We start from the raw sequence: 25,199 nt of genomic DNA on the forward strand, positions 1-25,199 counted from the left end.
TTGTACAGATTTTGTAAAAGATTCTAGCTAATCAATAGTTATTTGTGCAAACGTGGTTAAGGTAACGATCACGTAACTTTTCCCTTAAGATAGAAAAGTGAAAAGTGAAAAGAATGATAAATTTTTTTACTTTTTATCTATCCTTTTTAAGGAAAAAGTAAAGTAATTGCTATCCTAAACTCACATTTGCATAAATAACTATTGATTTGCTAGAATTCTTCCTTAATCTCTGCAAATAATTAATAATGTTAGCAAGTTAAATGTTCTGTTTAAATCAAAAGGCTAATGGTTTGACATGATTATTCGCTACACAAATAATTTGTTGGAAGAATCAAAGAGTTAGTTGTCTTTATGCTACCACAGCAAATAAAAAATAACAAATCAAATTCGTTTATCGAACTGCTACGTTTGTTGTCATTATATGTAGTTACAAATCAAATTTGTTACAGTAGCTTCTATTTTGTTAATTTAACAAAAATATTTCTCTCAGTGAAACCTTACCGCATCTACGTATTCGCTCGAACACTTGCTTGAGTTTCTAGTATTCTCTCGACGAAGCAACGAAACGATAAGCGTCGTCGAAGCCGGGCGATAACGCGGAATCGCCAAGCGGTAAAGTACGTTGCTGAGTTGCCCGTCTCAAACTTTTCCACCACTGTAAGAATTCTGCCACCTTCGGGCGGCCCGGCAAAAGTTTTCGCCTAAATTCCCATGGGTGTCGTGTCTCTGTGTGTGTGTGTGTGTGTGTGTGTGTGTGTGTGTGTGTGTGTGTGTGTGTGTGTGTTGTATGCAGGAGAGAGTAAAGAGGGGGATTGGAGGGGGCATCGTCACACTGTTCTGCAACCACCGCCTGCCACCCTGTCATTCCCGTTCCTACATAAGGGTCGCTACACATCCACGATAACATAGACGCCGCAGGGAATGACGCCGCTGCAAGATTTGAATGAAAAATATCGATATATGTGTCGAAGAATAATGGAATTTAGATTAAACACGGTACTACCAAATATGCATAAAGCAAAACACACAATGTGTGATATAATTAAGGATTTTTTAATTGTAAAAAGATCATAAAACTTTTTTTAGAGATACAAAAAAAATTAATTTTGATTGAATTTTATTCACTTAATTATTGATGCACTTAATGGTAGAAATAATGCAGAATGCAGATAATACAACATTTATATAAAACATATGTAAAAATATGTAAGGATATGGATCTAAATTTATATTTTGTTAAAAATCAAGATTTTTTATTATTTTTACATTTTTTTGTTTTTATTTTTTATGTTTATATTTTTATTTTAAATGTATATTTTTATTTAAAAATTAAAATATTGTATCAATTTCAATAAACTTATTTAATTTTTTTATTTAATTAAATCCAAATTTATATTTGTCACACTGCAATCGATTAATTTCTTACCATTTATTATTCTCGACTTACTGCGAATTGCGCACTTATAATTTGGCAAGCGTATCTCGGGCATCAGCACGAATTTACGATGAGATTCAAGCAATTTACGCCCGCCCGTGTGTTTACCTTATCTCATTAATCTTTTTTTATCGCACATTTCTGACAAGCAGATATCGCGACTCCCCCCTGAAAATTAATAATTCTCAAAAGCTAATCCTAAGGTGGCGAACGAAATTTTCCTGCAGGCTTTCTTTTCCGTCTCGTATCCTTTTGCCCCCCCATGATCCACTGAGGTCCCATGCGGGTCGGTGTGCGTAAGCATATACGTATACACGCGCGAACACCTAGCATCACGTGCGCGCAAATGTGCGTGCTCTCGCGGCATTCACGTGAGAAAACTCCCTGGAGAAATAACCGAGTTGTATGTAATGCACGCCGAGGCATTGTAAGAGGGTGTAAAAGGCGGATCTGGTGGGGAAAAGAAGGAAAGCGAGACGCAAAAGAGGAAAAGGAAGAAGAAGAAAAGAAGTAGAAGAAGGCGTTGGTCTTCCACCTTGCAGGTGCAAAATGCGCGTAGCCTCTTCCGCTCTCTCGAATCCTTCCGACGCTTCCCTCTTCGTCTCCTTTCCAACAATGTGTATTTATTATTTTATTAATGCCGAGCGCGGAAACTATGAAAAGTCCGAAGGCCTGAACGGAAGGAAGAGGGCGTGAAGTACAATTAATGTTAACTCTCCGAGAGGTGCAATGAGTGTGCCTAATCATTTCTCTTCAAAAGACGAAGGGTGAATGTAAAATTCGATTAGAAACATTGAAAATTATTGTTTCTTTAGTAATTACTTTGATTTTTAGATAATTTTTTAAACCGATAAAAATACGTGTCTTATGTTAAAGTTATAGTATAAAGCAAAAATAATATTATATGAACAAAATTTTATTTAAATATAAATACAAAGAAAATAATTCATAGATCTTATTTAAAAAATAGAAAAGAGTTGTACAGATTCATATTCTTTTTTTTAATTTAGATAATTTTTTATCCCAATATATAATAATAATATCTTATATTAAAGCATAAAGTAAAATTATACGAAGCTGTAATTAAAATTATAAAAAACAATTTGCAACAATTCTTTACTTTAAAAATACGAAAATCTTATTAGTTTCATTTTTTTTATTTTTCTATAAAAAACATTTTTACATTTTCTACTTTCTCTTCCGTTTAAAATATTGTTTTACATTTATCAATATGTTTGGACAGTAACGCTGCAGTGGCCATGTCTTACACTGCAAGAAGAAATCAATTCTACCGTCAGTCGGTAAAGCTTTAGAAATTTAAGGATAACTGTGATAAAAATATATTACTAAATTTATAAATTACAGAAATAATAATTAGTGCATGAGAAAACGTATAAAAAAACAATATTTAAAATAAATTACGTGTAAAATGCAAAGTGCAAACTAAAAGAGTACATTATAGAAATAATAATCATTAAACACTTAAATTAACGACAATAACAAAAATATATTATTAAATTGTAGTTTCCGATATATTGAACTGCTTTTCAAATCTTTTTCTAAAAATTAATAAGACGTGTTATTAATGTTTTACTTTATTATTTAACTGTTAAAACTATTAGTTTCTAATAGCAAATATACCTGCAACATTTATAACCACGTAAGGGTAACTTTAACCGCAGAAGGTTTAAAATTGTTTTTTGACAAATAAAAAGCCGTTGTCAAAAGAATTGAGAGTATTTTGGTTAAAAATGGCCGTGTTGAAGTGAAATGTTTAAATGTGACATGAGGGCGACGACCTGGATCGCATTTCAGATTCGTCCGATCGTCGGCGCGGTTATATATATGTGAAACGCGCGTGTGAAACTTCCGAAGTTTATTAAATAATAAGCGAGTTAAGCCGACGCGTTGCCCATAGAGGCAGACATTTAAAGTGCCTGTCCGTGTCCACGTCCGTCCGTGCTAATTACCTAACCGTCGCACCGACCACCGGGCATCACGCCGGCGGACATGAATCTCGTCTGCGGACGAGCGGACGAAATTAACCGGCGTGCGATCATCGCCGCGCTCGCGGTATGGCTCGATCGATATTATATTCGTTTGTGTTCGCGCGACTGACATAATTTCCATCCTGTGACGCTGTCAATTAGCAAAGCCGTACCACGGATTCGACAAGATGCATCGATCTCGTCGATTTTCGTACGAGACTATTTTTAAGTAATGGCAAATCATCACGAAAAATGTAGAATGTTCACGATAATAACAAAATCTTCATGCTCGATAATAACATTCTGAATGGACTTTGCGGCCTTTTAATTAACCTCAGATGAAACGTTAATAAAATCTTCACTCGCGGGGAGAGGTAGATATAATTGTCAATATATTCAATGTATTATAAATTGAAAACCAATATAACATTTAATTAAACTTTGATGGAAATATATACATTTTTTACTTTAATGCAAAATGCTGTTTTGTTAAAGAGATTTTTTAGCCCTTTTATATAGGACTTTTAGCTTTTTAATACGAGATTAGGAAATTTATAATATTTCATACTTTATTATATTAAATTTTAGAATTAATTGTCTAAATTACTTCTTTACATTACTGTTTAGACGTTATAACATAACTATTAATTAAATGTTTATTGGGTTTTTATAAAAATTATATTTCAGTATTGCAGATAGCCGAAAATTTGATAAATGTGTATTCTTATTTACATTATTTTAAGTCTTAAACTCTAATACTTTTATGATACCGATGTGCAAAATCTGCTGAAGAGCATTAATTTTTCAATTCGTAGACATAAAAATAATTTTGAGAATAATTGTTGGATAGTATTCTGTATCTCTGCGCAGGTTCCATAACCACAATCTTTTTTCCCTTCTTTATTAAATTGTTAATTATGTTTGTTATGTATATCCGAACAATTTCTGCTCATAACATGATAACTTCATGAGTAACAAACTTGTTACAGACAATGAGAAGAATTATGTTACGTAAATATTTACTGAGTTATTTAATAAAACAAAATGGTGGTTTATAATGCCCTTCTCTTTTTTAAAGTAATAAAGAACATTTTTGTTTAGAACTCGAGCTCTAAACACGAGTTTTTGCTGCTTCATCTCGCGCGTCGTCGACGTGCCGTGTCAACAGCTTTCAGCGATGAGCGAACGGTAACACAGCGATCACTCGCTCCCGGCATGACCCGAAACTCTGTGAGTCCGTGCGTGTCATCCGAGAACCGCACGATTTTCCGCGTTTAGGGATCGCACTACGTTTCGGCGCGATCACCAATCGTCAGTCTTGCGCGCCTGCCCTTGCCCGCCAAGCAACTCACAATTTTCTTTCGGCTTTTCGCCTTCTCTAAAACTCTAACACATCCGCTACTCGGCGGTATTCCTCGTCTCAAGTATCAAACTCGAGCTCAACTCATTTTGAATTTAAGATTTCCTTCTTTTGTATTGTAGATTTGTCGCGGATCGCGAGTGCGAAGTGCATGGTGCTAATTTTCCGAGAAGCGACATTGATCTCGCGTTCGCGATCAAACGTCTGCCCCGTGATCAATCCTTTCGTCTCGTTCGCGCTCAAGATTTCCGTCCCGTTAGGGCGTTTTGACACGCGCCCCGCAAGATTTCCCTCGCGACTACGATAGGCAGGAACCGAGCGTTCGACTAGAAGATTTCCGGCTATCCGAAACGATCTGTCGCTTCCGAGTGTTATCGGGATCCGTGACCCGGTCACTATAGCACTACTGTACATTGACATTTTTTTTGTGTGTTATTATCAATAAAAAGAGTGACTGTGAATTAAACGAAACAACTTCTGAATGGTTTACATTTTTTTGTGCTCATCCTTTCCTTCAGCGAGTCCCCGAATTCGCGCAACAAGCCCTCCGCGCTCAACTCTGAGCGGTTCCGGCATTCAGCGCGAGCGTCGGCAACGCATTCGCGCGCACAATTTTAAAAAATAATAAAATTTATATGTATTGTTTTTGTGAAGTGTATGAAATGTTCATGAATTATACAATTTTTTAAAAATAAGTTTTTTATTCATTTTATATACATCATAAAAATTTAATCAAATTTTAAAAATAAGTTTGTAATTAATATAAGTATAAGCATTCTCTTAATTAAAATTCTTTCAATTTTTTGTTCGGCGCAAATAGTTTTTTAAATATTTGTAAAAATAACTTTTTTAAAAATGTAGAAAATTGTCTAGTATACCGATCTATGGTTTAATATATAAATCACGAATATTATAGTGAAAATTGGCGCAAATTTGATTTGAATCAGGAATTTAAAACATAAAATTTATGATTTTTTACATTTATTTCCGTAAATAATGAGGGAATTTCGAAAAATACTTCAGATAAAAGTTGTAGATTTTATCTAAATACATATTTTATGTCCTATTGATTTTTGTCATAAAGACAATAGTTTTTGAAAAAAAACGACATTTAATGTTCAAAACTTCATATAACTCATGTAACACAAATCAAGTTTTATTAGTTAATTTTATTAGTTAATACTGGAAAGGGGTGCGGCAAAGCCTCTCTCTCGTTTACATGTTTCCTGTATCATTGGATTTTTCACTTTTCACACGTAGCGAAGTCCACCCACACTCCCTCCTTGCTATATGAGCGAAACGACGTCCATGCTTGTACTGTACCACATGGGTTTGCGACTTTCCAGGGCACCCTTACCGGGGGGGAGGGAGGGGGATGCGGGAGGGGATTGCGTAGTCCCCCTTTTTTGCATCCCCCCTGCACGCGCGCGCGTGTATGTGTGTATGTATGTGTGTGTGTGTGTGTGTGTGTGTGTGTGTATTAATTTTTCAAAAATTGAGACAACTTATCTTTTTAATATAAAAAAATTAATTTTTTGTCCAAAAATCATTTAAGCTCCTTCTTCACAAGAGTTATTATCTATATTTAATATAATGTCCAACATTAGGTGTAAAAATTAATAATAATAATAAAAACAAAATTTTTATAAGTTCTACACTGACGAGATATGCTCAAATCCAATAAAATTTGACGTGCAATGTCCACTCAGATCTTAGGAGACCTTACTTAATCTAATAGTGTTAGATTAGATCCGACGAGATCTGATTCGACCAGTTGCTCAATTTCGTAGGCCAAAAATGATCAGATCTGGTGAGATAAACTCATATCTGGCTGGATCTGATCAGACCTCGCGAGATCTGGCGCGCAATGTCCGCTCGTACCTCAGGAGATCTGGAGTGATTGGATAATGTTCGATTAGATCAGAAGAGATCCGATTGGATGTGCGATTTTGTCGAGCAAAAGCAATGGTCAGATCTGGTGAGATCGGAGTATAGTTTAACATGTTTGGTTGGATCTGATCAGATCTGGCTGTGCAGACCTGGCGAGATAAAATTGTATCCAATCAAATCTGAGTCTACTTGAATTTCAGATCTGGTTTTATCTCATTTTATCAAAGCAGATATAAATCAGATCTCCACTTTTTTCCCGGGTTGGATGAGTTATATGAAGTTTTAAATATTTAACGTAGTTTTTCTCAAAAACTATTGGCAAAAATTAATAGAACATAAAATATGTGTTTCAATGAGATCTACATTTTTTATCTGAAGTATTTTTCAAAATTCCCATTATTTACGGAAATAAATGGAAAAGATCATTTTTACGGTTTTTTCATGGTTTGCTATGAAAATCAAATTTGCTCCAATTTTCACTATCATATTCGTAATCAACGCGCTAAAATACGTAAGAATACACAGTTTCAAAAAAATCGGAAGTATGTTGTTTCAAAAATTTATCCATTTTAGGGTGTAGTTTCGAAAAGCAATTACCTCCATTTTTTTTAAACTGCATATTTTTTATGGATATTTGCCATAAAAATCAAATTTGAATCAATTTTCACTATCATATCCGCAATCAACGCATCAAAATACGTAAGAGTACATAGTTTCATCGAAATTGAAGATAAGTTTTCGGAACATTATCTAAATTTTTTTTATTAATTGTTTATTATTTTAATTTAATTCATGACAATGCCGAAAGCTCCCATGTTAAAAGATATACATAAAAGAAAAATCCGTGACTTTCTTCTTTTTTAAATTGGAGAAGATCTCTTTAAAATATAAACTAACTTCAGAATCAACTTAATTTTGTTGGCAGCTGATATAAACTAAATTTATATTTTTCAACTTAATCGGAAGTTTGTAATTGCAGTTGCTAATTATTACAATTGCTAAACATAAGAATGATGAAAATGCAACTCCTCACTTAGTCTGTCTTCTTAAGGATGCCGGGCCAAAGATAGGTTACGCTCCTGCCAAATAATGAATGATGAACTCTGGAGCTTCCTTAGGGTCCACCTGTAGGGAAAAATTATGCAAAAATTACTGCACAAAAAATTGCATATTTTTGTGTATGAATTTCTGCAGTTTTTACAGATTTTTGTACAGTTTTCGCCTTCAGAATTTTTCTGCAGAAAATTTTACGGAATTTTATGTAATTTTTTCTGAAGGCAAAAAACTTCAGAAAACATTACATTAAATTCTGCAAAATATTTTACAGAAAAATTCTGAAAGCAAAAATTTTGTACAAAAATTTGTAAAAACTACAGAAATTTATGCATAAAAATATGCAATTTTTCGTGCAGTAATTTTTGCATAATTTTGTCCTATGGGCAAAGACGGACGCAAGTTAAATTTTCAACATATCAACAGAGGTTATTACAACCCGAGGTCGGCAATTCAGCCACCTCAACTTCGACACAAGCCCGATCAATGTCGAAAACACGAGAGAAATTATGATATTCATTTGTGTTGCGCAAGTCCTATCGTTCCGAAATCCCGCATGATTGAAAAGGGCTCCATTGACTGATTACGAATTAATTACGATTGACTAATTGCAATTTAAAGTATACAGTCCCATTAATCGATTCATTGTGTAATTCATTTACTCGTGAATTATTAATTATTTATCTCATTTCAGACTTTCAATAATTGATCGGCTAACGAAACAAGTAAAATCGCAATTATTTGCCCCAACCGCCGTTATTAAAATAATATTCAACTTAATTTGAGTAATGCTGATTATAAAGAAATCATCGATATTAATAAAACACATATAAATACATTTGTTTTATTTTCTATTGATAAAAAATTCGTTGACACTGTTTTTCCTACTTATAAATAATGTATCTTTTATTCATTTCTATTAAAAGTTTCATGCAAAAATTTTAAGATATATAGTAATTTGCCAATACTATCTGAAAAAAATTTATTTAATATAATCTGATATCACATAGATAAAGCAAAATAGTTAGGTGTGACGTAATATGATACTCGATCTCAACAAACAAAACTTGCGTAATCGTCCGAACTTAATCCGTTTTCAAGCCAATTCTTTCTCGCTAGAGATAAACATCTAAAATGAATTCGGAAGCTCACAGGAGTAGGGAGGAAGGTAGCAAGCCGACGACCAAGAGGGTAGTAGATGGCTAAATTAAGAGCACGTGGGAAAGAAGGGAGATAGCCTCGGGTGAAGCTCGAAACGAGTCGAATGCCCGTAATGCGAGGCGCTTAAAGTTGCAATGGGTCTCCAGAGTATACAGGAAGCGGGTAGAATGGGGGTGGGTGTAAAAGGAAGAGAAGCGTGGGATGAGTGAGATCGAGTGACTGACTGACTGGAACCGAAAAGAGATGCGACCCGCCTAAGAGATTCTGCGAATCTGAGAATGCCCACTGGGATAGAGAGCCCGAACTTGTCCACGACGGCATCTTACTGATGTTGGGTGACTCTCTCTCCATCTCCCTTTTCGCTGTGATAAGGAGCTCTCAGAAATGGCCGCGAATGGTTGAAATGACTTCGTTTTAATTCAAGACGATTCCGTACGAATTTTGACTTAGTAAGATTAGCCTCTTTGCGATGCAGCTTTATTACTTCTTCCGTTGGACTTGCAATTCTTTACGGGTTGTATATATATCGAGGAAAGCACTTATAATATATAATTTTATAATATTATATTAATTATTAACATATAATAAATATATTAAGATTTAAAAATACAATACATAATTATACATATATATATATATATTATATATATATATATATATATATATATATATGTATGTATGTATATACGTACAATACAATACATATATAGTTCTTTCTGTACATATTTATAACTAAACATAAAAAGGCTTAAATGATATTTTACGCGACTTAAGTTTTTCATAAACCTGGAGAATGGATACAGTATTTTTTTAATTATTCATTAAAGTATATTCACTGATTGCTATACTGAGAGAAAAATGACTACAATAGTATTGGTATTTGTGATTATAATTGCGTAGAAAAATAATTATAAACAGTACCACCCTGTTTATAATTATTTTTCTATCTAATATTTAAACAGTATCCTAGTAGCACAATACATTGGCAGTACATTGGCTAATATTGGCTAAACATTGGTTATTGGGAATGTATTGGCCAATGTTTTTCCAATGCAACGCCAATCTTGGTCATAAAATATTGATTTCAAATTAGAATGCAATTAATGTCCAATATAAAAAATTGATTGATTCAATATTGGCCCAATGTTAAACCAATATTGAACAAATATTACTGCTTAGACAAATTGATTAATTAATGTGACGCGTCTACTTCACAATATTGGACTAATATTAGAAATATTGCCTTTACATTACTTCCCAATATTGCGCCAATGTTTTATGCTGCTAGGATAATAAAAATAGAAGCTAATTAAGGGGATGCTAAAATTGTCTTGTTCTACTGATAATTTTCCCAGTGCTCTATCTTTTAATTGTATTTACAGAATTAAAAATTTTTTTTCTACAATTAAAGTATAGATGATAACAGTATGTGGACGTAACAATTTTGTACAAAAAACAAAAAAATTTTTAATTGTTCTGGCGTGTGGACCCAACAAAATGTGTTTGATGTAAAAGTTTTGCATCTTGTACGTATAAATCAAGTCAAATTCGCACTTGAGTAAAATATTAAGGAATAATACAATGCTTTCAGATTCATTATAGGCTTTTAATACAAAAGTTGCAGCATTGCAAAAATTTTGTGTCTGAAAAGAGCAATCTGAAAAATTTTTCTTTATTTTCAGTATGAAATTCAATTCATAAGCTCATATTAATACATAAACTTTAATTCTGGAAATGGATTTTCAAATCTGTAAAAGAAAATACATACAAAATTTTGTTAATGATGTGCACGAATGACTACATTATCGATCTCGATCAAGTTTGACGAGTAGTTTAGCATCCCCTTAAGAACCAACTTCAAATATTAGACAAGCATAGAATTTATTATTATTTATTTACAGTAATTTTTGTGCAATAATACGATAAAAAATGCACTCGTTTTAGTCCTATTTCGGTCTCTCTTTAGTAAAATAAAATATAATTTTGATAATTAAAAAACAAATTCTCACCATTTAATAATGTATACAGAATAATGAGTGTAATAAGAAATACAGAAGAAATACGTCACATAATTTTAATTGTGACGTATTAATATGCGCTAATTTTAGGTGAGGAAAAAATAATGAAAAAAGACTCGTATCAGAAATAATTCCCATACATAAATAAAAACAAGATCCCAACCTATAAAATGACACAAAATTACTCGACCTCTTATATTATACATTATTCGCTAAATCGTGATACTACTCATTCTTTTTCAAATACTAGAACGTTCGCACAAAATTCGTTTTCCGTAGAGTCAACACATATTTGTTCTACACCCAATGTTAATCTTCACGTTTTAGAGTTTTGACACAATACTTGGACCACTTTTCAAGTTGTGTATTCTATGAAGCCAACATTTTCAACTCACATCTATGTTATATTATTACACGGTGAGAATTGCTGTTTTTTAATTTTGAAATTAATTTTCAAAATTATGTTTTATCACACTGAAGGGACCCCAAAATAGAATCGAAACTTCTGCGTTTTTTATTGTATTGTTGCAAAGATTACTGTAAATGAATAATAATGAATTCTAGGTTTGTCTAATATCCGGAGTTGGCTTTTAATTTGCTTTTATTTTTACTATTGTTGAGATTTAATTACTAAAGCCAATTTATCTTTACATTATATATTTTTCAAAATAATTTTATACAAAGGCTTTATTCTTATAGTTATTATATTAATAATACTAATAATATTACTAATATATAGTATTTAACGTAATAGTCTGCAAGATTTTTAAGATGCTTTCAATAGTTTATTGATTATTTTGAGAAACTTATGAGATATAGATTCGAATCCTGACTAACGTGTCATTTTTCTTATTAAATTCTTTACAGTTTCTTAGCTTCAAAGGAGGGACGGATACTATACATGTCAGCATTAAAAAGTAAAATTGTTCAATTTAATTTATGACATTTTAACAAATTGCGTTTTAACAACCCGGGCACGCCAAGTTTTTGCTTCATTATAATCCTGTTAGTTGATTTTAATCATTCAATTATTTGATCAAATCCGTTTATTATTAAATATTTTAATAAAAAGTTCTAATAAATAAATTTTGTATAAATATTTTTATAATTGGCGCATTTACTTTATATCATTATTTGTGTAGAGAAGACAATAAAACAATAGGACAGTAAGACAATTTACCTAATATAATCATTTTTTTAGGGGCGCACACACTTGGTGCCTTCTTTATCTTTTTTTTAAAAATTATTATTGCATACGCGAACATCCAGTATTGGCCGTTATTGGCAGTAGGAGAGAAGTGCTTTAATTGCGACATGTCTTGAAAGAAATAAATCAAACTGCAAATATGCTGAACACATTATAGAAGAAAGTTATTTTTTTACTTTTTGGAGATATTTCTGCCGTTATTTGACGCAAATGTTACGATACTATTATTTATAACAATATGGCAAATCCCGCCTAACGGTTTTGTAGACGTAAAAGTTAAAATTTTTATCTCAGTGTTTCAAATCGTTTTCTGAGATATGTGTAATAAAGTATTGAAGTACATAGCTGTAAAAATTTGTAATATACTCAACTAAAATGAAAATACTTAAAGGATAAATTTGACCGACTGCTTTATTTGTTTTTGAGATTATTTTACAAAAAACTTACAATTAGTCTTGAATAGGACAGCAAAACAAGTCTTGAATGGGACATCCATTTCATGATTTTTTTTTATAGCTTTTACTTTTTGAATATTATACGTAAGAATATACTTTTTGGGATCAATAATCTTACTTGGATTTTTATTTTCTATATATATAATAGAATGCCAAAAGTATTTGAATCAATATTTACAAGATATAAGAGGCAGTAAAAGAAATTAATGAGAAAAAAGAAAGTTTCTAAGATGTATAACAAAAGTTTATAATACAAATGAGTCGCATTTTAGGGTAAATCTGTCAAAGACGCCAAGAAATCATCAGAAAATGATTTTGTACATTGTCCTAAAATTGAAAACCGGGGAATTTTCATTAGAGAACAAGAAAACATGTGAACTACCCGGGAAAAAATACCTTTTATATTTTTTTATATGTTCATATAAAAAGTAGTTTTGTATACTCATATACGAATTTTGGCCGCACAAAGCCATATGTATATAATCATATATGACTATATAAGATTATCCAAGGTCATATTCGAGCATATTTAAATAAGTTTATATTTGGAAGTATAGTATTGTGATCTGATCATATATATAACTCTATATGACTATATAAGTTTGTATATGATTATATAAGATTTAAAATTTTATTTTTATATTTTCTTAATTCTTGGAAGCTCTCTCCGAGTTGCGGAGGCCCACGAACACTCTTCAAGTAACAAAAATAATATGCACTACATTTTGCTGCTAGTGCCAGGTAAGCCGTGGGTGGTCTTCTTTTATAAACCTTTGGAGTAAAATTTCTCACGAAAAGGAGAAGCGCCGCGCTCTCGCTTAGCAGTGATTTTGCGAACTACTCGCGGCTATACATATTTAAATAAGTTTATATTTAGTATAGTATTGTAGTATAGTATTGTAATCTGATTACATATAACTCTATATGACTATATGAGTTTATATGTAATTATATATTTTTAGTTAAAATTATACAATGTTTGTTAAATAATACTTTTAATATATTTACTTTTAATATATTTTTATATTAAGACATATTTATTTAAAACATATATATATATACATATACATATACATATATATATATATATATATATATATATATATATATATATAATATATATAATTAAACATATTTTATTTGTTACTTTATAGTTTTATAGATTTAAAATTATAATTATAACATTTGACAAGGTATCCAGATAGCACAGTTTCTTCTTTAAGATTTTATAAAGTATTCTTCTTTTCTGAACAGTAATTCCTTAAAAATTCATAGAAGAATGCTTTAAGAATAACGTAAGAAGTTGCACCATGATTCGAATTCCTCAGAACTTCTCAAAGTATTCATACAGAATTACTTGTTGGAATTCCTTAAAAATTCTTGAAGTATTTATTAGAACTTCTCCAAGTAGATATCTCAAACAGAATTTAAAAAATTTTTTTCAGGATTTCTGATAAATGTTTCGATTTTTTATAAGAATTGAAACGTTTTTTGAAAAAATTTTGAAAATTAAAAATTATGATTAATTTAGAAAATTTTTTAATATTTCTACTAACAAGGGAACCTCGCAAACCCGAAAATTCTGATTTTAATGAAACTTGGCATAAATGTAGAGGGGGTAAATGAATTTAGAAATTTTCCGTTTGTGCTTATAAATGGTTTAAAGGGGTGAAACCACCCTTCAAAGTTGAGACATTTTTGCGTTTTCTCGATATATCTCGTAAACTATATAATACATCTATTTGCTGTTAGTCTTGAGTGATTCGCAAATTAACGTGTTATTTATTATGGCCTAAAACAAACGTGAAAAAAGACTGCGTGAGACTTGGAGAAACAGATGTACTGTGTCACCTAAGTTCTTACAAACAAATTAGACCATCGTATCAATTAAATTCGGAAAATAGTTAAGAAAATAATAAGATTTTTGTTTCAAGTTGTTAAACAGTGTCGAGAGGCACTGGATTACTTTACTAATAAATTTATAATCAACGAGCTTTATCAAATAAAGTTTTTCACAATGGTTCAATCAGCTTCCGATGTGACAATATCTCCAAAAACATTACTCGATGCCATAAAGAGGGACAGAGAAAGATAGAAAGAGGAGAGAGAGAGAGAGAAAGCAACCAAGCCCTTTGGTAGACGTATCGCAGAACGGAAGCTGGCACTAAAGGGACACATTTACGTCTTCCCAGGAGTGCGTTAGCTAGCTGGCTAGCCGTCGGCCAAGCTGGCCGACCGACCAACCGACTCCAACCCCTGTCGGCCAACCTCCCTTTCACCAAGCCCGACGTCGACCAGGGCCGGTCAACCTCACCAGTTTCGTCTCAAACTCAAGCTCAATTCCTCTGTTAGTCTAATCGAATCACTGCGTATATAAGCGTATGTCGAATTCACGGAAACTCCGTTAACTAAAAGGAAAGCGGAAATCCTCCAATTATTTCGCAGTCATCAGAGAACTCAGCGATTAGGTGAGCTGTTGAGAAGTCTCGCAAATTTCCGGCGAAGTAATGGTTGGCGTTTCTGCAAAATTTTCTCTGACAAATCACATGATTCTTGATAAGCTTTAAGCTTTAAGCTTAAGAAAAAGATGCACTGCAAAAAGTATTTGATCTTTCTTACTACAATTACATGAGAAAATTACGGTTAGGAGCTCTACTTTTATAATTATTACTAATATAATGTTAGTATTATTTTATGTGTGTGTTTATAGTTATATATAAAAAAGTTTACTATAACCCGGGAAAAAAGTTTATATCTAATTATGTATAATTATATCACATTATATATAATTACATATTATATTGCATATTACATATTATATCAAAATATTTATAACTTAAATAATTGTATTTAAAAACATATAATTATATCTAATTATGTGTGCATATAAAGTATACATAATTTGATTTAATTATATATAATTATAAACAATTTGATCTATTTGTATCTAATTAGATTAGGTCAAAATCCATACATAATTAGATTTACAAAATTATACAAAATTATATATAATTAGATATATACATTTTTTCCCGGGAAGTTACGATAACTTCATATTAATAATAATGTGATAAATTTAATAAATATAATAAATAAGATTGAGATTGAAAATGCTAAACATAAGGATAAGAGAGTCAATATGCAGCTGATTTTATATAGTGCCTAAGGAATTTGTTTAAACTTTCACAATCTCTGGCTCATGCTCATGTGTACCGCACGCCATGTTCGTCTTGAAACACAGTATTTAATCAAAACCGGAATACATAATACCACAAATTAAATTGAACAATATTATTAATGTTCATAAATGTCTAAAAAATTTGTAAAATTTGAGTTTATTGCAAAAAAACCAGGATTTGAATCTATTTTCTAAACCGAAATCAATACATTGTTTATTGAAAAACAATAAAAAATCTTTTTAATGCTATATTTATAATTATTAGAACATTACAGGCGCGTGCTACGAGCGCGCTATTTAGTTTTTTGCTTTATAAAAATAAATTGTAATAATAATTATATAAATAACTATCTATAGAAATTATCTTTTGCTAACTCTGTGATGACAGTCTCTCAAAAAGTTTTTGCAGTAAGACTACCATTCAGGGTTGCAGAAAATCGAGGACAATATTTCAATAAATGCGACTATTAATTTTATTTCTTTCTTTTCTAAATGTTTCTCATAATAACGTTATATAAAAAATAAAGTACATATTTAGAAATGGATAATACTATAAAATTACATTATTATAATAATATTATGTTAATATCTTGCTTACTGGGCAATTTTTTTTCTTTTGGCCTTTTTTCCCTCTTTCTTCCTTTCTTACTTTTTATCTCTCTCTCCTCGTTCAACCTCTTATTTTTATTTTACTTATTCTTTAACTTCAAACAAAGTGTTTTTCTTCCTCTCTTTCTCTTCATTTTACATCAACTATTCTTTTTTAGGCTTGAGTCATGCATTCTTCATTAGAAGTTTCTTTCTCTTTCTATTTAATATACATATTAATATATACATATTAATATATACATATATAGACATTATTACACATTGTTATTCTTCTCTCTCTCTCTCTCTCTCTCTCTCTCTCTCTCTCTCTCTCTCTCTCTCTCTCTCTCTTTTACTTTTGATTATTCTGTAACTCTTCTTCACCAGAAGCTTCTTCCTCTTTCTATTTTTTCTATTAATTCTCTTTTTATGGTTCTTTCCCTAGCATGAAATAAGCGCAGCGAGAGAACCAGTCGGCATCGCAGAAAAAAGACAACAATAAGTTTCGAGAGATAAGAGCAATCGACTTCACATGCATTTTTTAATAAATAGTAAAATAATAAAGATAAAGATATAATAAAAGTAAAACAAACATTTATATGTAATAAATAGAATTATAATTACAAGAAATGCTTTTTTAACATTAGCTCACAATTTATGTATGTAGTAATAATAACTAATAGATAATTTAATAGTTGAAACAATTATATAGTTGGCACCAAGAATAATTATAAATTTTACTTAAATTATAGTAATTGCAAACATATTATTTCTTAGTATACCTTTGATAGCTTTAAAGTGAAAAAATATAGAATAATAAAACTTTGGCGCAACAAAACTCTACAAAGAATATTAATTGAGTCATAAACAATCAAACTGTTATTAAAATTTGTGAAGTAAAATTTAATCAGAATAAAAAATTATACCTGCATTACGTAATTGCAGAAAAAGAATTTTTTTCTTTGAATTTACCTTTAAAATTATAGTAACCGTGAAACTTTATGAATTCTAAGAAAATTGCTCTATAATATAATTAAATTTAGTAAAATTTTCTAAAATAATAATAATATAAAATTAGAATAAATTTTACTAATATTAGAGCATTTAAAATATATTAAATTTTATTAAAATGTTAATAAAATTCAACGTCTCTGTTGTTTTGTGATTATTACAATTTTGAGATAAGTTCTAATTTTCATTTCAAGTTTTAATTTATTTTACGCAAATTTTATAAAAAAATTTTGTTTTAATCAATTTTCTCCGTAATAAAGAATAATGCAGTTGTTCAATGATGCCTTTGAATTTAGCAAAAGATCTTCTTACGTAGTATATCTGTGGTCCTCGTGGATTTATTTACCGAGAACTAGTCTACCCATGCTATGGAACCGACGAGAGATTAGTCAAGTTAAGTCGGTTCAATCCCCCCGTCCCTTACCAAAGCTTTGGCTGTTACAAGGTAATCGAATTACAGAGAGCATATGTCGAATGCATGGGAACCATTGTATCCGTGACTCGCGCGCCGAGAAGGTAGACAGGGAGAGTATTATCTATTCGCCGCTAAGCTCTACGAAGAAACCCGATTTCTCTCATTCCAAATTTCACATTAACACATTATTTACTTTTGCATTGAAAATATGCATTACATAAAATATGAAACGAAAGATCTTATAGACATTTCCGATGATTTGAGAGAAAATTAAATTCGCCTTGACTTGTTCAAATTTTTATAATATGAGTCAAGCCATTGTTGCGTCGAAGCTCTCAATCTTGTTTGAAGTATTCACAAAGAGAATTGGATATACTGACAACACTTCGACCTAAATACATCGACGTTGAGGTAACTCTCAGGCCCTTCGAGCATAAAAGCGATGGCTCTTCTCTGAAGTCAATTCTACTTTGTACTCGTCCGTTCGAAGCGAAAACCCTCTTCATTTGAGATATTGTTTGAACATAATTCAAAGTTTCCTATAGAATCACGAAATCCTTCCGTCTTGAATTTACCGTGCTATTTGAGAGTCTTATCCACGAATTTCCTACCAGTCAAAACGAGCAATCTCGAATATGAAGAGGTAGTAATCCCTTTTTATAGCGTGACAAAATATCTATTAGAATATATGGATCACCGAGTGCCATTTTTGTACCGATTTAGGTAATCCCAAACGCGGTCAATCGGTTAAAAAAAAGGAAAGAATTAAAATTGGAAGTTTTAATCGGAATAAATGTTAAATTGCAAAAATCTTGCACGTCAAAATATGATATTTATCCATTTGGAACTTTACGAGTAGACATGACTCACCACTGTCGAGACTATTCTGATTGTCCAGATCTGGACCTTGAACGGAAGTTGACCTGCCATCTTGCAGATAATCTAAAATAACAAACACGATTAGTACAACATCTTCAATTATATTAATTTTAATTTAAATCGTTAAGAATTATTCATACAATGGAAAAAATTGCCTCAAAGTCTGTTTAGAAACCAAAATTTTAAGAGGATTCTTAAAAAAATCACGTTTAGAAGAAATCACGAAAGAAATTCTCTAATATTTTCAATATAAAAACTTGATCAAATTTTAAGAATAAGAATACATAGATATGGCTAAAATTTTTCAATTTTTTTTGTCGTAAGGTAAACTCAAGTAAGATGACTGTAGTTTTCTTAAATGCAAAAAACATACTTTTATTCTTATTATTTTTTAATTTGGTATATTACTTCAATGAAGCTTTAAGTATATAAAACTATTGACATTAAAGAGAAAATACTTAATAAAAATTGTTTATTATTAAAATATTGAAACATGAACATTGGCCATCTTTCACAACTTTTAGGGAAAAGATGGCCATAGTATTATATAACAGTTGGCTATACATTTTGTATACTTAACATTTATAGAATAATTAAAAAACTTATAATTTTACATAGATTTATTGCCACATATTATCATATATTTAAATTTATTTTTAAACATTTTCAATATTAAATGTTCACACAAGTTTAGGACCAATTTAACTTATTGTCATTACTAAAAAAAAAACATATATGATATGTCAAATTAAAATATTAGATGTCCAACTTAATTCTCGTCTTTTTTAATAAAATATATTACATAAACACTTATCCCGTAATGTCATGGGCTACCTTGCCCCAACTGTGAGAGAAAGATAATCATAGTATTTATTTAAAAAATAGAAAAGGAAATAAAAAATATAATTACACATTACAATTTATATACTTTTGTTACGTGGATAACGTTTATTGCCGCAGCACAACTGTAATTAATTCGACATTGTGGCAATCTCTAATGAACACGTGAAAAACTTTGCAGGCAGTCAAAAGTAAAAATGTGATATGACATCCACAATATCGTTATTTCGAATAGTATACGCACATAAACTACAGTAAATATTGATTATCTTTGAAAATAATTACGAGAATACATTATTTAGCAATTATTGGAGAAATTATAGCCATTGGCCATCTTTTCCGTATGGCCATTATACCTTAACTTACCCTATAGTTTTCATTAAATTTTATTTCACCTTGAATAATTTTTTTTAAAAATAGCATCTTAGCATCTTATAGGAAAAAGAAGGAGTTTTCAATAATTTAATAGGAAATAAAATATAACAATTTTGTAAAACTATATTTGTAAAAAAAACAATGAATTTTATAAATAAAAAATATAATATATTTTGGATCTAAAAAAATCAAATTTTTTCTATTATTTTCGTGTATATGTAATATTCATGAAACATATAATTCTCATTAAATATGACATCACATGTGGCAATATCGCTTGTTATTACTACTAAATTATTATAGTAAATAATTTTTTGTTCAATTTATCACATATTACTATTACAAAATTGCAAAAGAAATTTATATAACAAATTATTTTTGTTTAAATTTTATTTGTTGTTTATTATTATGAAGTAATGTTCTGTTTATTAAAAAATATACATGTAAATAAAAAATTACTTAACACTCCACTTTTTTAAGCTAAAAAACCTCCTTAAGAATTAAGATTCGGATATGACGAAGATGTCTTCAGGACCAGTTTACATCACTCTCGCTGTATATTGCCGATCTCACCTATGGCAGCGCCGAGATCCATGCGGCCGTAACCCGTCGGGCTCTTAATAGGGATTCCGCATTGAAATTTCATGGGATTTCGAGCGATCGAGCGGAACGAGCTCAGAGATACGCCGCGCGCGACCTATGCCTGCGCCGCAGATGATGCCGCTTGCGCGCGGACGCGAATAATACGGAAAAGGATGGAAAAGAGCGGCGCGGTGATCCCGTGGGAGCCATACCCCGGTTATATTGGCTCCCACAGCCCATTCCTGCGCATAGGAGACTGAGCCGCCTTGGACCAACATATCCACAAACGCACGCGTGCATACACACACACACACGCGCGCGCGCGCGCGCGCGCGCGTGCGTATATATATATAGCAGAAAGACCGGCCAAAATTCAAATTTCCCATCGGGATACGCGCGACTTTAAGCACAACTTGCGGGAAACAACCGCGGCGATTCGCATCGATAATCGAACTTTACGGCGTCCATCTCGATATATGACGGAAAAGAATTATGGTGTGCATCTTCATGACGGTGGTGTTACCGTGCCAAGGCGGCTCATCGGTCACTTGACGTACTTTATCGCGCAATTTTATTAGTTTATTTTCATCACTGTCCGCGATAATAAAATATTCGCTCATTTGTTGTTTTTTTATATACGTTTTTTATAAATCAGATTATATTTTTGTTTAGACGTATCGAACAATATTGAACGACACAAATTAATCACAAGAGATTGAAACAAATTCTACAAGAAAATTGTTTAACATTGATATGAGATTTTAATTCAAAATGTATTACGTTTTATGATCGTGAATCGATCATTTAACAAATTCTATAAATTAAAACATCTCACTTTTGAAAAGCTGTCTAATAAGTTAAATAATTACAAATAAGATTGAAGGAGATCTTATTCTTATTTGCAACCGCGATATCTCAAAAACTACTAAACTGATTGCAATGAAATTTGGTATGCTTTTAGATGAAACCTGCAGGGGAAAGGTCGGCAAGGTGGTCATGGCGGGCCAAGCGGCCACAAAGGTTATAGGGGGTCGTAAGGTTTTTCCATCACGCTAAGAACGTCTGAACTTGTTCCATTCAATGTCCCCAGTCACATTGAGAAGCCCGAACCAGTTAATGTGACGTCTCTCGAAGTTATTATAATTTTTGTCGTTTTTAATCATTCTGATATAAAATAAGTGCACAGTTTTTGTATTTGTTACTATTAAATCAATTGACTTACCGTTTTTCAACAAAATTGTTTTAAAAGAGTGTTATTTTGGCTACAAAATCCCGCTTTGACGATTACATAGTTCCGGCGAGTTGTTAAAATAAAACAACTTTTGTGTAATATCGTCAAACCGGGCAAAGTGACCAGGCTAGTGGCGGCTGTTGGCTGCTTTGCCTGCCGAGCATCAACTCTTTTTTCCTTTTGTATAATTACCATGCCCAAAAAAAAAACTTTAAATAGACGTTTTATTAATAATAGGCTACCTTAATCAACATTTTAAACTTTCTAACTTTTCTGTAACGTCTTATAACGAATCATTTTTTCTAAGTTATTTTGGCAATTATTCTGAATTTATGTAACTTTTATATATAAATAAAATACATTATTTTATAAGTGAAAACCGTTTTTTATCAGTAATTTTTTATTTTAAAGCTAAGTGGCTTCTTTTTGAAAAAATGCATTATTTTAAATATTTAATTCAATCCTAAAATGATTGAGAAATTCTATTATGCACTAAGATAATTAAATCACTAATTTTGATGCCTTTACGGCGATTGCAAGTTAGCTTAAAAAATCAGTAAATCTTAGCCTGGCCACTTTGCCGGCCTCTCCGCTATCTTGTCGGTGAATATAACCGATTTGTAACAAAAAATGTTTAAACAAATTAATATTGCAATAAAAAAACCTCAAAAATGTGAAAAATCGTTTTTTTTTTTTTTTTGGTCTCCAAAAATGTCAATTTTGGACTTAAAATTCTTATTTGACATTCACTGACAAACTATTGGCCTACTTTTTAAGAATCTTTTATATTTTTATGTTTCAGATAAAAATTGACAACTGTAACGCGGTTGCAATTCGGAACCTAGCCGAAAATAGCATCTGATGCCTCGGCGAATACATTAATATATTTACATGATTATATATCAAAAAAATTTTTTTAATTTTTTCTAATGTGTGATAAAATTATGCTAAAATTTCAAAACGATTGCATTATTAGTTTTTGAAAAAAAAATTCCCGAAAATAGTCTAAAAGTTTTCGTTCGACATGTAGATCCTCTTTTAACTTGGATATGACAGCTATAATTTTTTTAAATGTAAAAAACATATTTTTATATTTTAATAGCGTGTAATATATTACTTTACTGAAGAACACATAATATCATTTTAAAAATTTAAAAAGATAGAAATTTTATATTATTCAAATATTGAAACATCCTACAAAACAATTTGATATACAACGTATTTATTATGTATATACATTTATGTATACTGTATATACTATGTATATGGTTTTGTATTACACCGTACATCCATTGGATATGAAGAGAAAATATACATGCGTGTTTAATATATAAAAGGTGTTAACGTTTTTATTTTGCAAAAAAATTGTATGGGGTACCAAAGATCTCCTTCCTATTAAAAAGATCTTCCTTCCAATGAAAATGTACGTACGCACATACGTATATACATATATGTATATATGTATGTATATCCCACTCGACATATAATATTTCTAAAACCTTTTATTTGAAATATTACACTTCTACAGTAATATCACAAAAATATTTCATGACTGTTTCTGCAACATTTCTGCAATGTCCGTGTTCTTTCAATATCCGTGATCATTTCAAATGCAACCTTGCTGAAAAATTTTTGTAATATTTCGATAATATTTCTGAAACATATCAATGTAAAATATTCCAGAAACATTTTTAAAAATATTTTGGGTACATGTTTCGTCTAGCTTATACCCACATTCCACAAATCTTCCACCGCAGTGGTACCTTACACATATCGCGACCACCCGAATCATGGTTACATCTATTATAGTTTAATTTCTACAATCGGAAAAACGATCATCCATCTAATTGTTAGCCGCTGTTGCGAGGGGGTAAACCACTTAATGAAATCGTGGGACAGTGTCCCCGAAATCATTATGAAATCCCAATGTAATCGTTTTGCAATCAGATGTAATCATGAAATCATGTGGAATTATCAGAAATCATAACGAAATTATATGTAATCAGCAAAAATTATTTTAAATTTCCCTGTAATCACTGGAAATCATGTGTAATCACCATGAAATTAGTGATGAAATTATACGTAATTATTATGAAATCTAAAGAAATCCTATAATAGCAAGCGCCTCAAAGTTTAAGGGGAAGTGGGCGCTTCGCAACTGGTTGGTGTTGTGTTTTTGTTATGATTCTGCGTGTCGCTGCGTGTCTCGTTCGAGGTCTTATCGCCGGAGGTGAGAATCTGCAACACGAAGTTGTTTGGACTCGGCTTTCCGGTCGTTTAGATTCGGCTTTCGATTTAACCTAATAGAATTCAAGGCATAGAAAAGTAATGCTTGGTTTACAATGTCAGCAAGAGTAATGGAGTAGGAGTAAGAAGTAAGAAATATGAAATGAGATTTGCCAATTTTGTTTACTCCCGGTTTTTAATTGATTAATTGTTACTCTTATTCCTATATCCTATTAATTGTTACCATTATTCCTGCTGACATTGTAGACCGAGCATAAGTTTACAGTTATAAGGCGCTCAATCTTAGGGACGATCGAGGTGCGTTCAGGGAGCTCGTTATCAACGCTATCGCGTCATTCTATCTTTGTCTCTTTTTCCATGTACATACATCAAGGATAGAATAATGTGGTAGCGCTAAATAGCGCTAATAGTGTGCTTCCTGAACGCATCATTAGTCTGAGATCATTATTCTTCTAAAAATTATTCTTCTAAAAATATTTAAGAAGTGTAATTTATATATAATGTCTGATAAATAATGCGGCAAATTATTAGCAGATTAAATATAATTAATACTATTAATTATATATATTCTATTTTATTACATCTATAATTATAATAAATTTATATACATACTAGTGTAAAGTATCCGGCATTGCCCGGATATTTATAATTTATATTTATTTAAAATATTATATAAAAAAAAAAAATTTTTATAAAAGTAAAACAATATAGGTCGTACTGCCAACAATTGGTCTTCACATGCAAGCGCGCACGCTTATTAGCTCAAATGTTTAAAAAAATCTATATATACTAAATAGAATATCAGTCTGATTAAATTGATATCACTTTATTCTGCTTAATATGTATATATATTTTTTTAAATATATCTAATTTATTATTCTAATGCTTTCCATTACACAATATTTTTAGTTTTCCCCTCCGAAGCGAAAATGTATAAATGTTTTGATGTGCCTAATCATATATCTTTTTTATTAAAAAAATAAAATTTAAATGTGCTAAAAAAAGTTTATTTGCATGTAATCCAGATGAAATCATTTGTAATCCGATGCAATTATTTGTAATCATATGAAATCGTATGAAATCAAATTAAATTATGTAATCCGTGGGACAACATTTTAGCTAGTGGTTACCTTCTCGCGCCGTTGCTTGACCTCGAAGATCGTACGCAGACTAACATTTTGTGATAATCCATGATGAGTACTGCCACTTTTTTTGTAATATTACAGAAACAGTCAAATATGAAAGCAAACTTTTTATGTTTTATCTAAAGCATTTCAGAAATATTG

General features: G+C 31.1%; 1 protein-coding gene across 2 annotated transcripts in view; it reads right to left on the reverse strand.

Annotated features, from left to right (window-relative positions):
- LOC105830877 (zinc finger protein 423 homolog) overlaps positions 1-25,199 on the reverse strand; it is a 368,687-nt gene that overhangs the window by 220,399 nt on the left and 123,089 nt on the right. For both annotated transcript variants that reach the window (XM_036292275.1, XM_036292277.1), the window contains exon 4: positions 18,630-18,701. In XM_036292275.1, coding sequence (XP_036148168.1) covers positions 18,630-18,701 — 72 coding nt within the window. The remainder of the gene's footprint in view (positions 1-18,629; positions 18,702-25,199) is intronic.

The sequence above is a fragment of the Monomorium pharaonis genome, chromosome 9 (assembly GCF_013373865.1).
Source record: "Monomorium pharaonis isolate MP-MQ-018 chromosome 9, ASM1337386v2, whole genome shotgun sequence".
In the NCBI taxonomy this organism is placed as follows: Eukaryota; Metazoa; Arthropoda; class Insecta; order Hymenoptera; family Formicidae; genus Monomorium; species Monomorium pharaonis.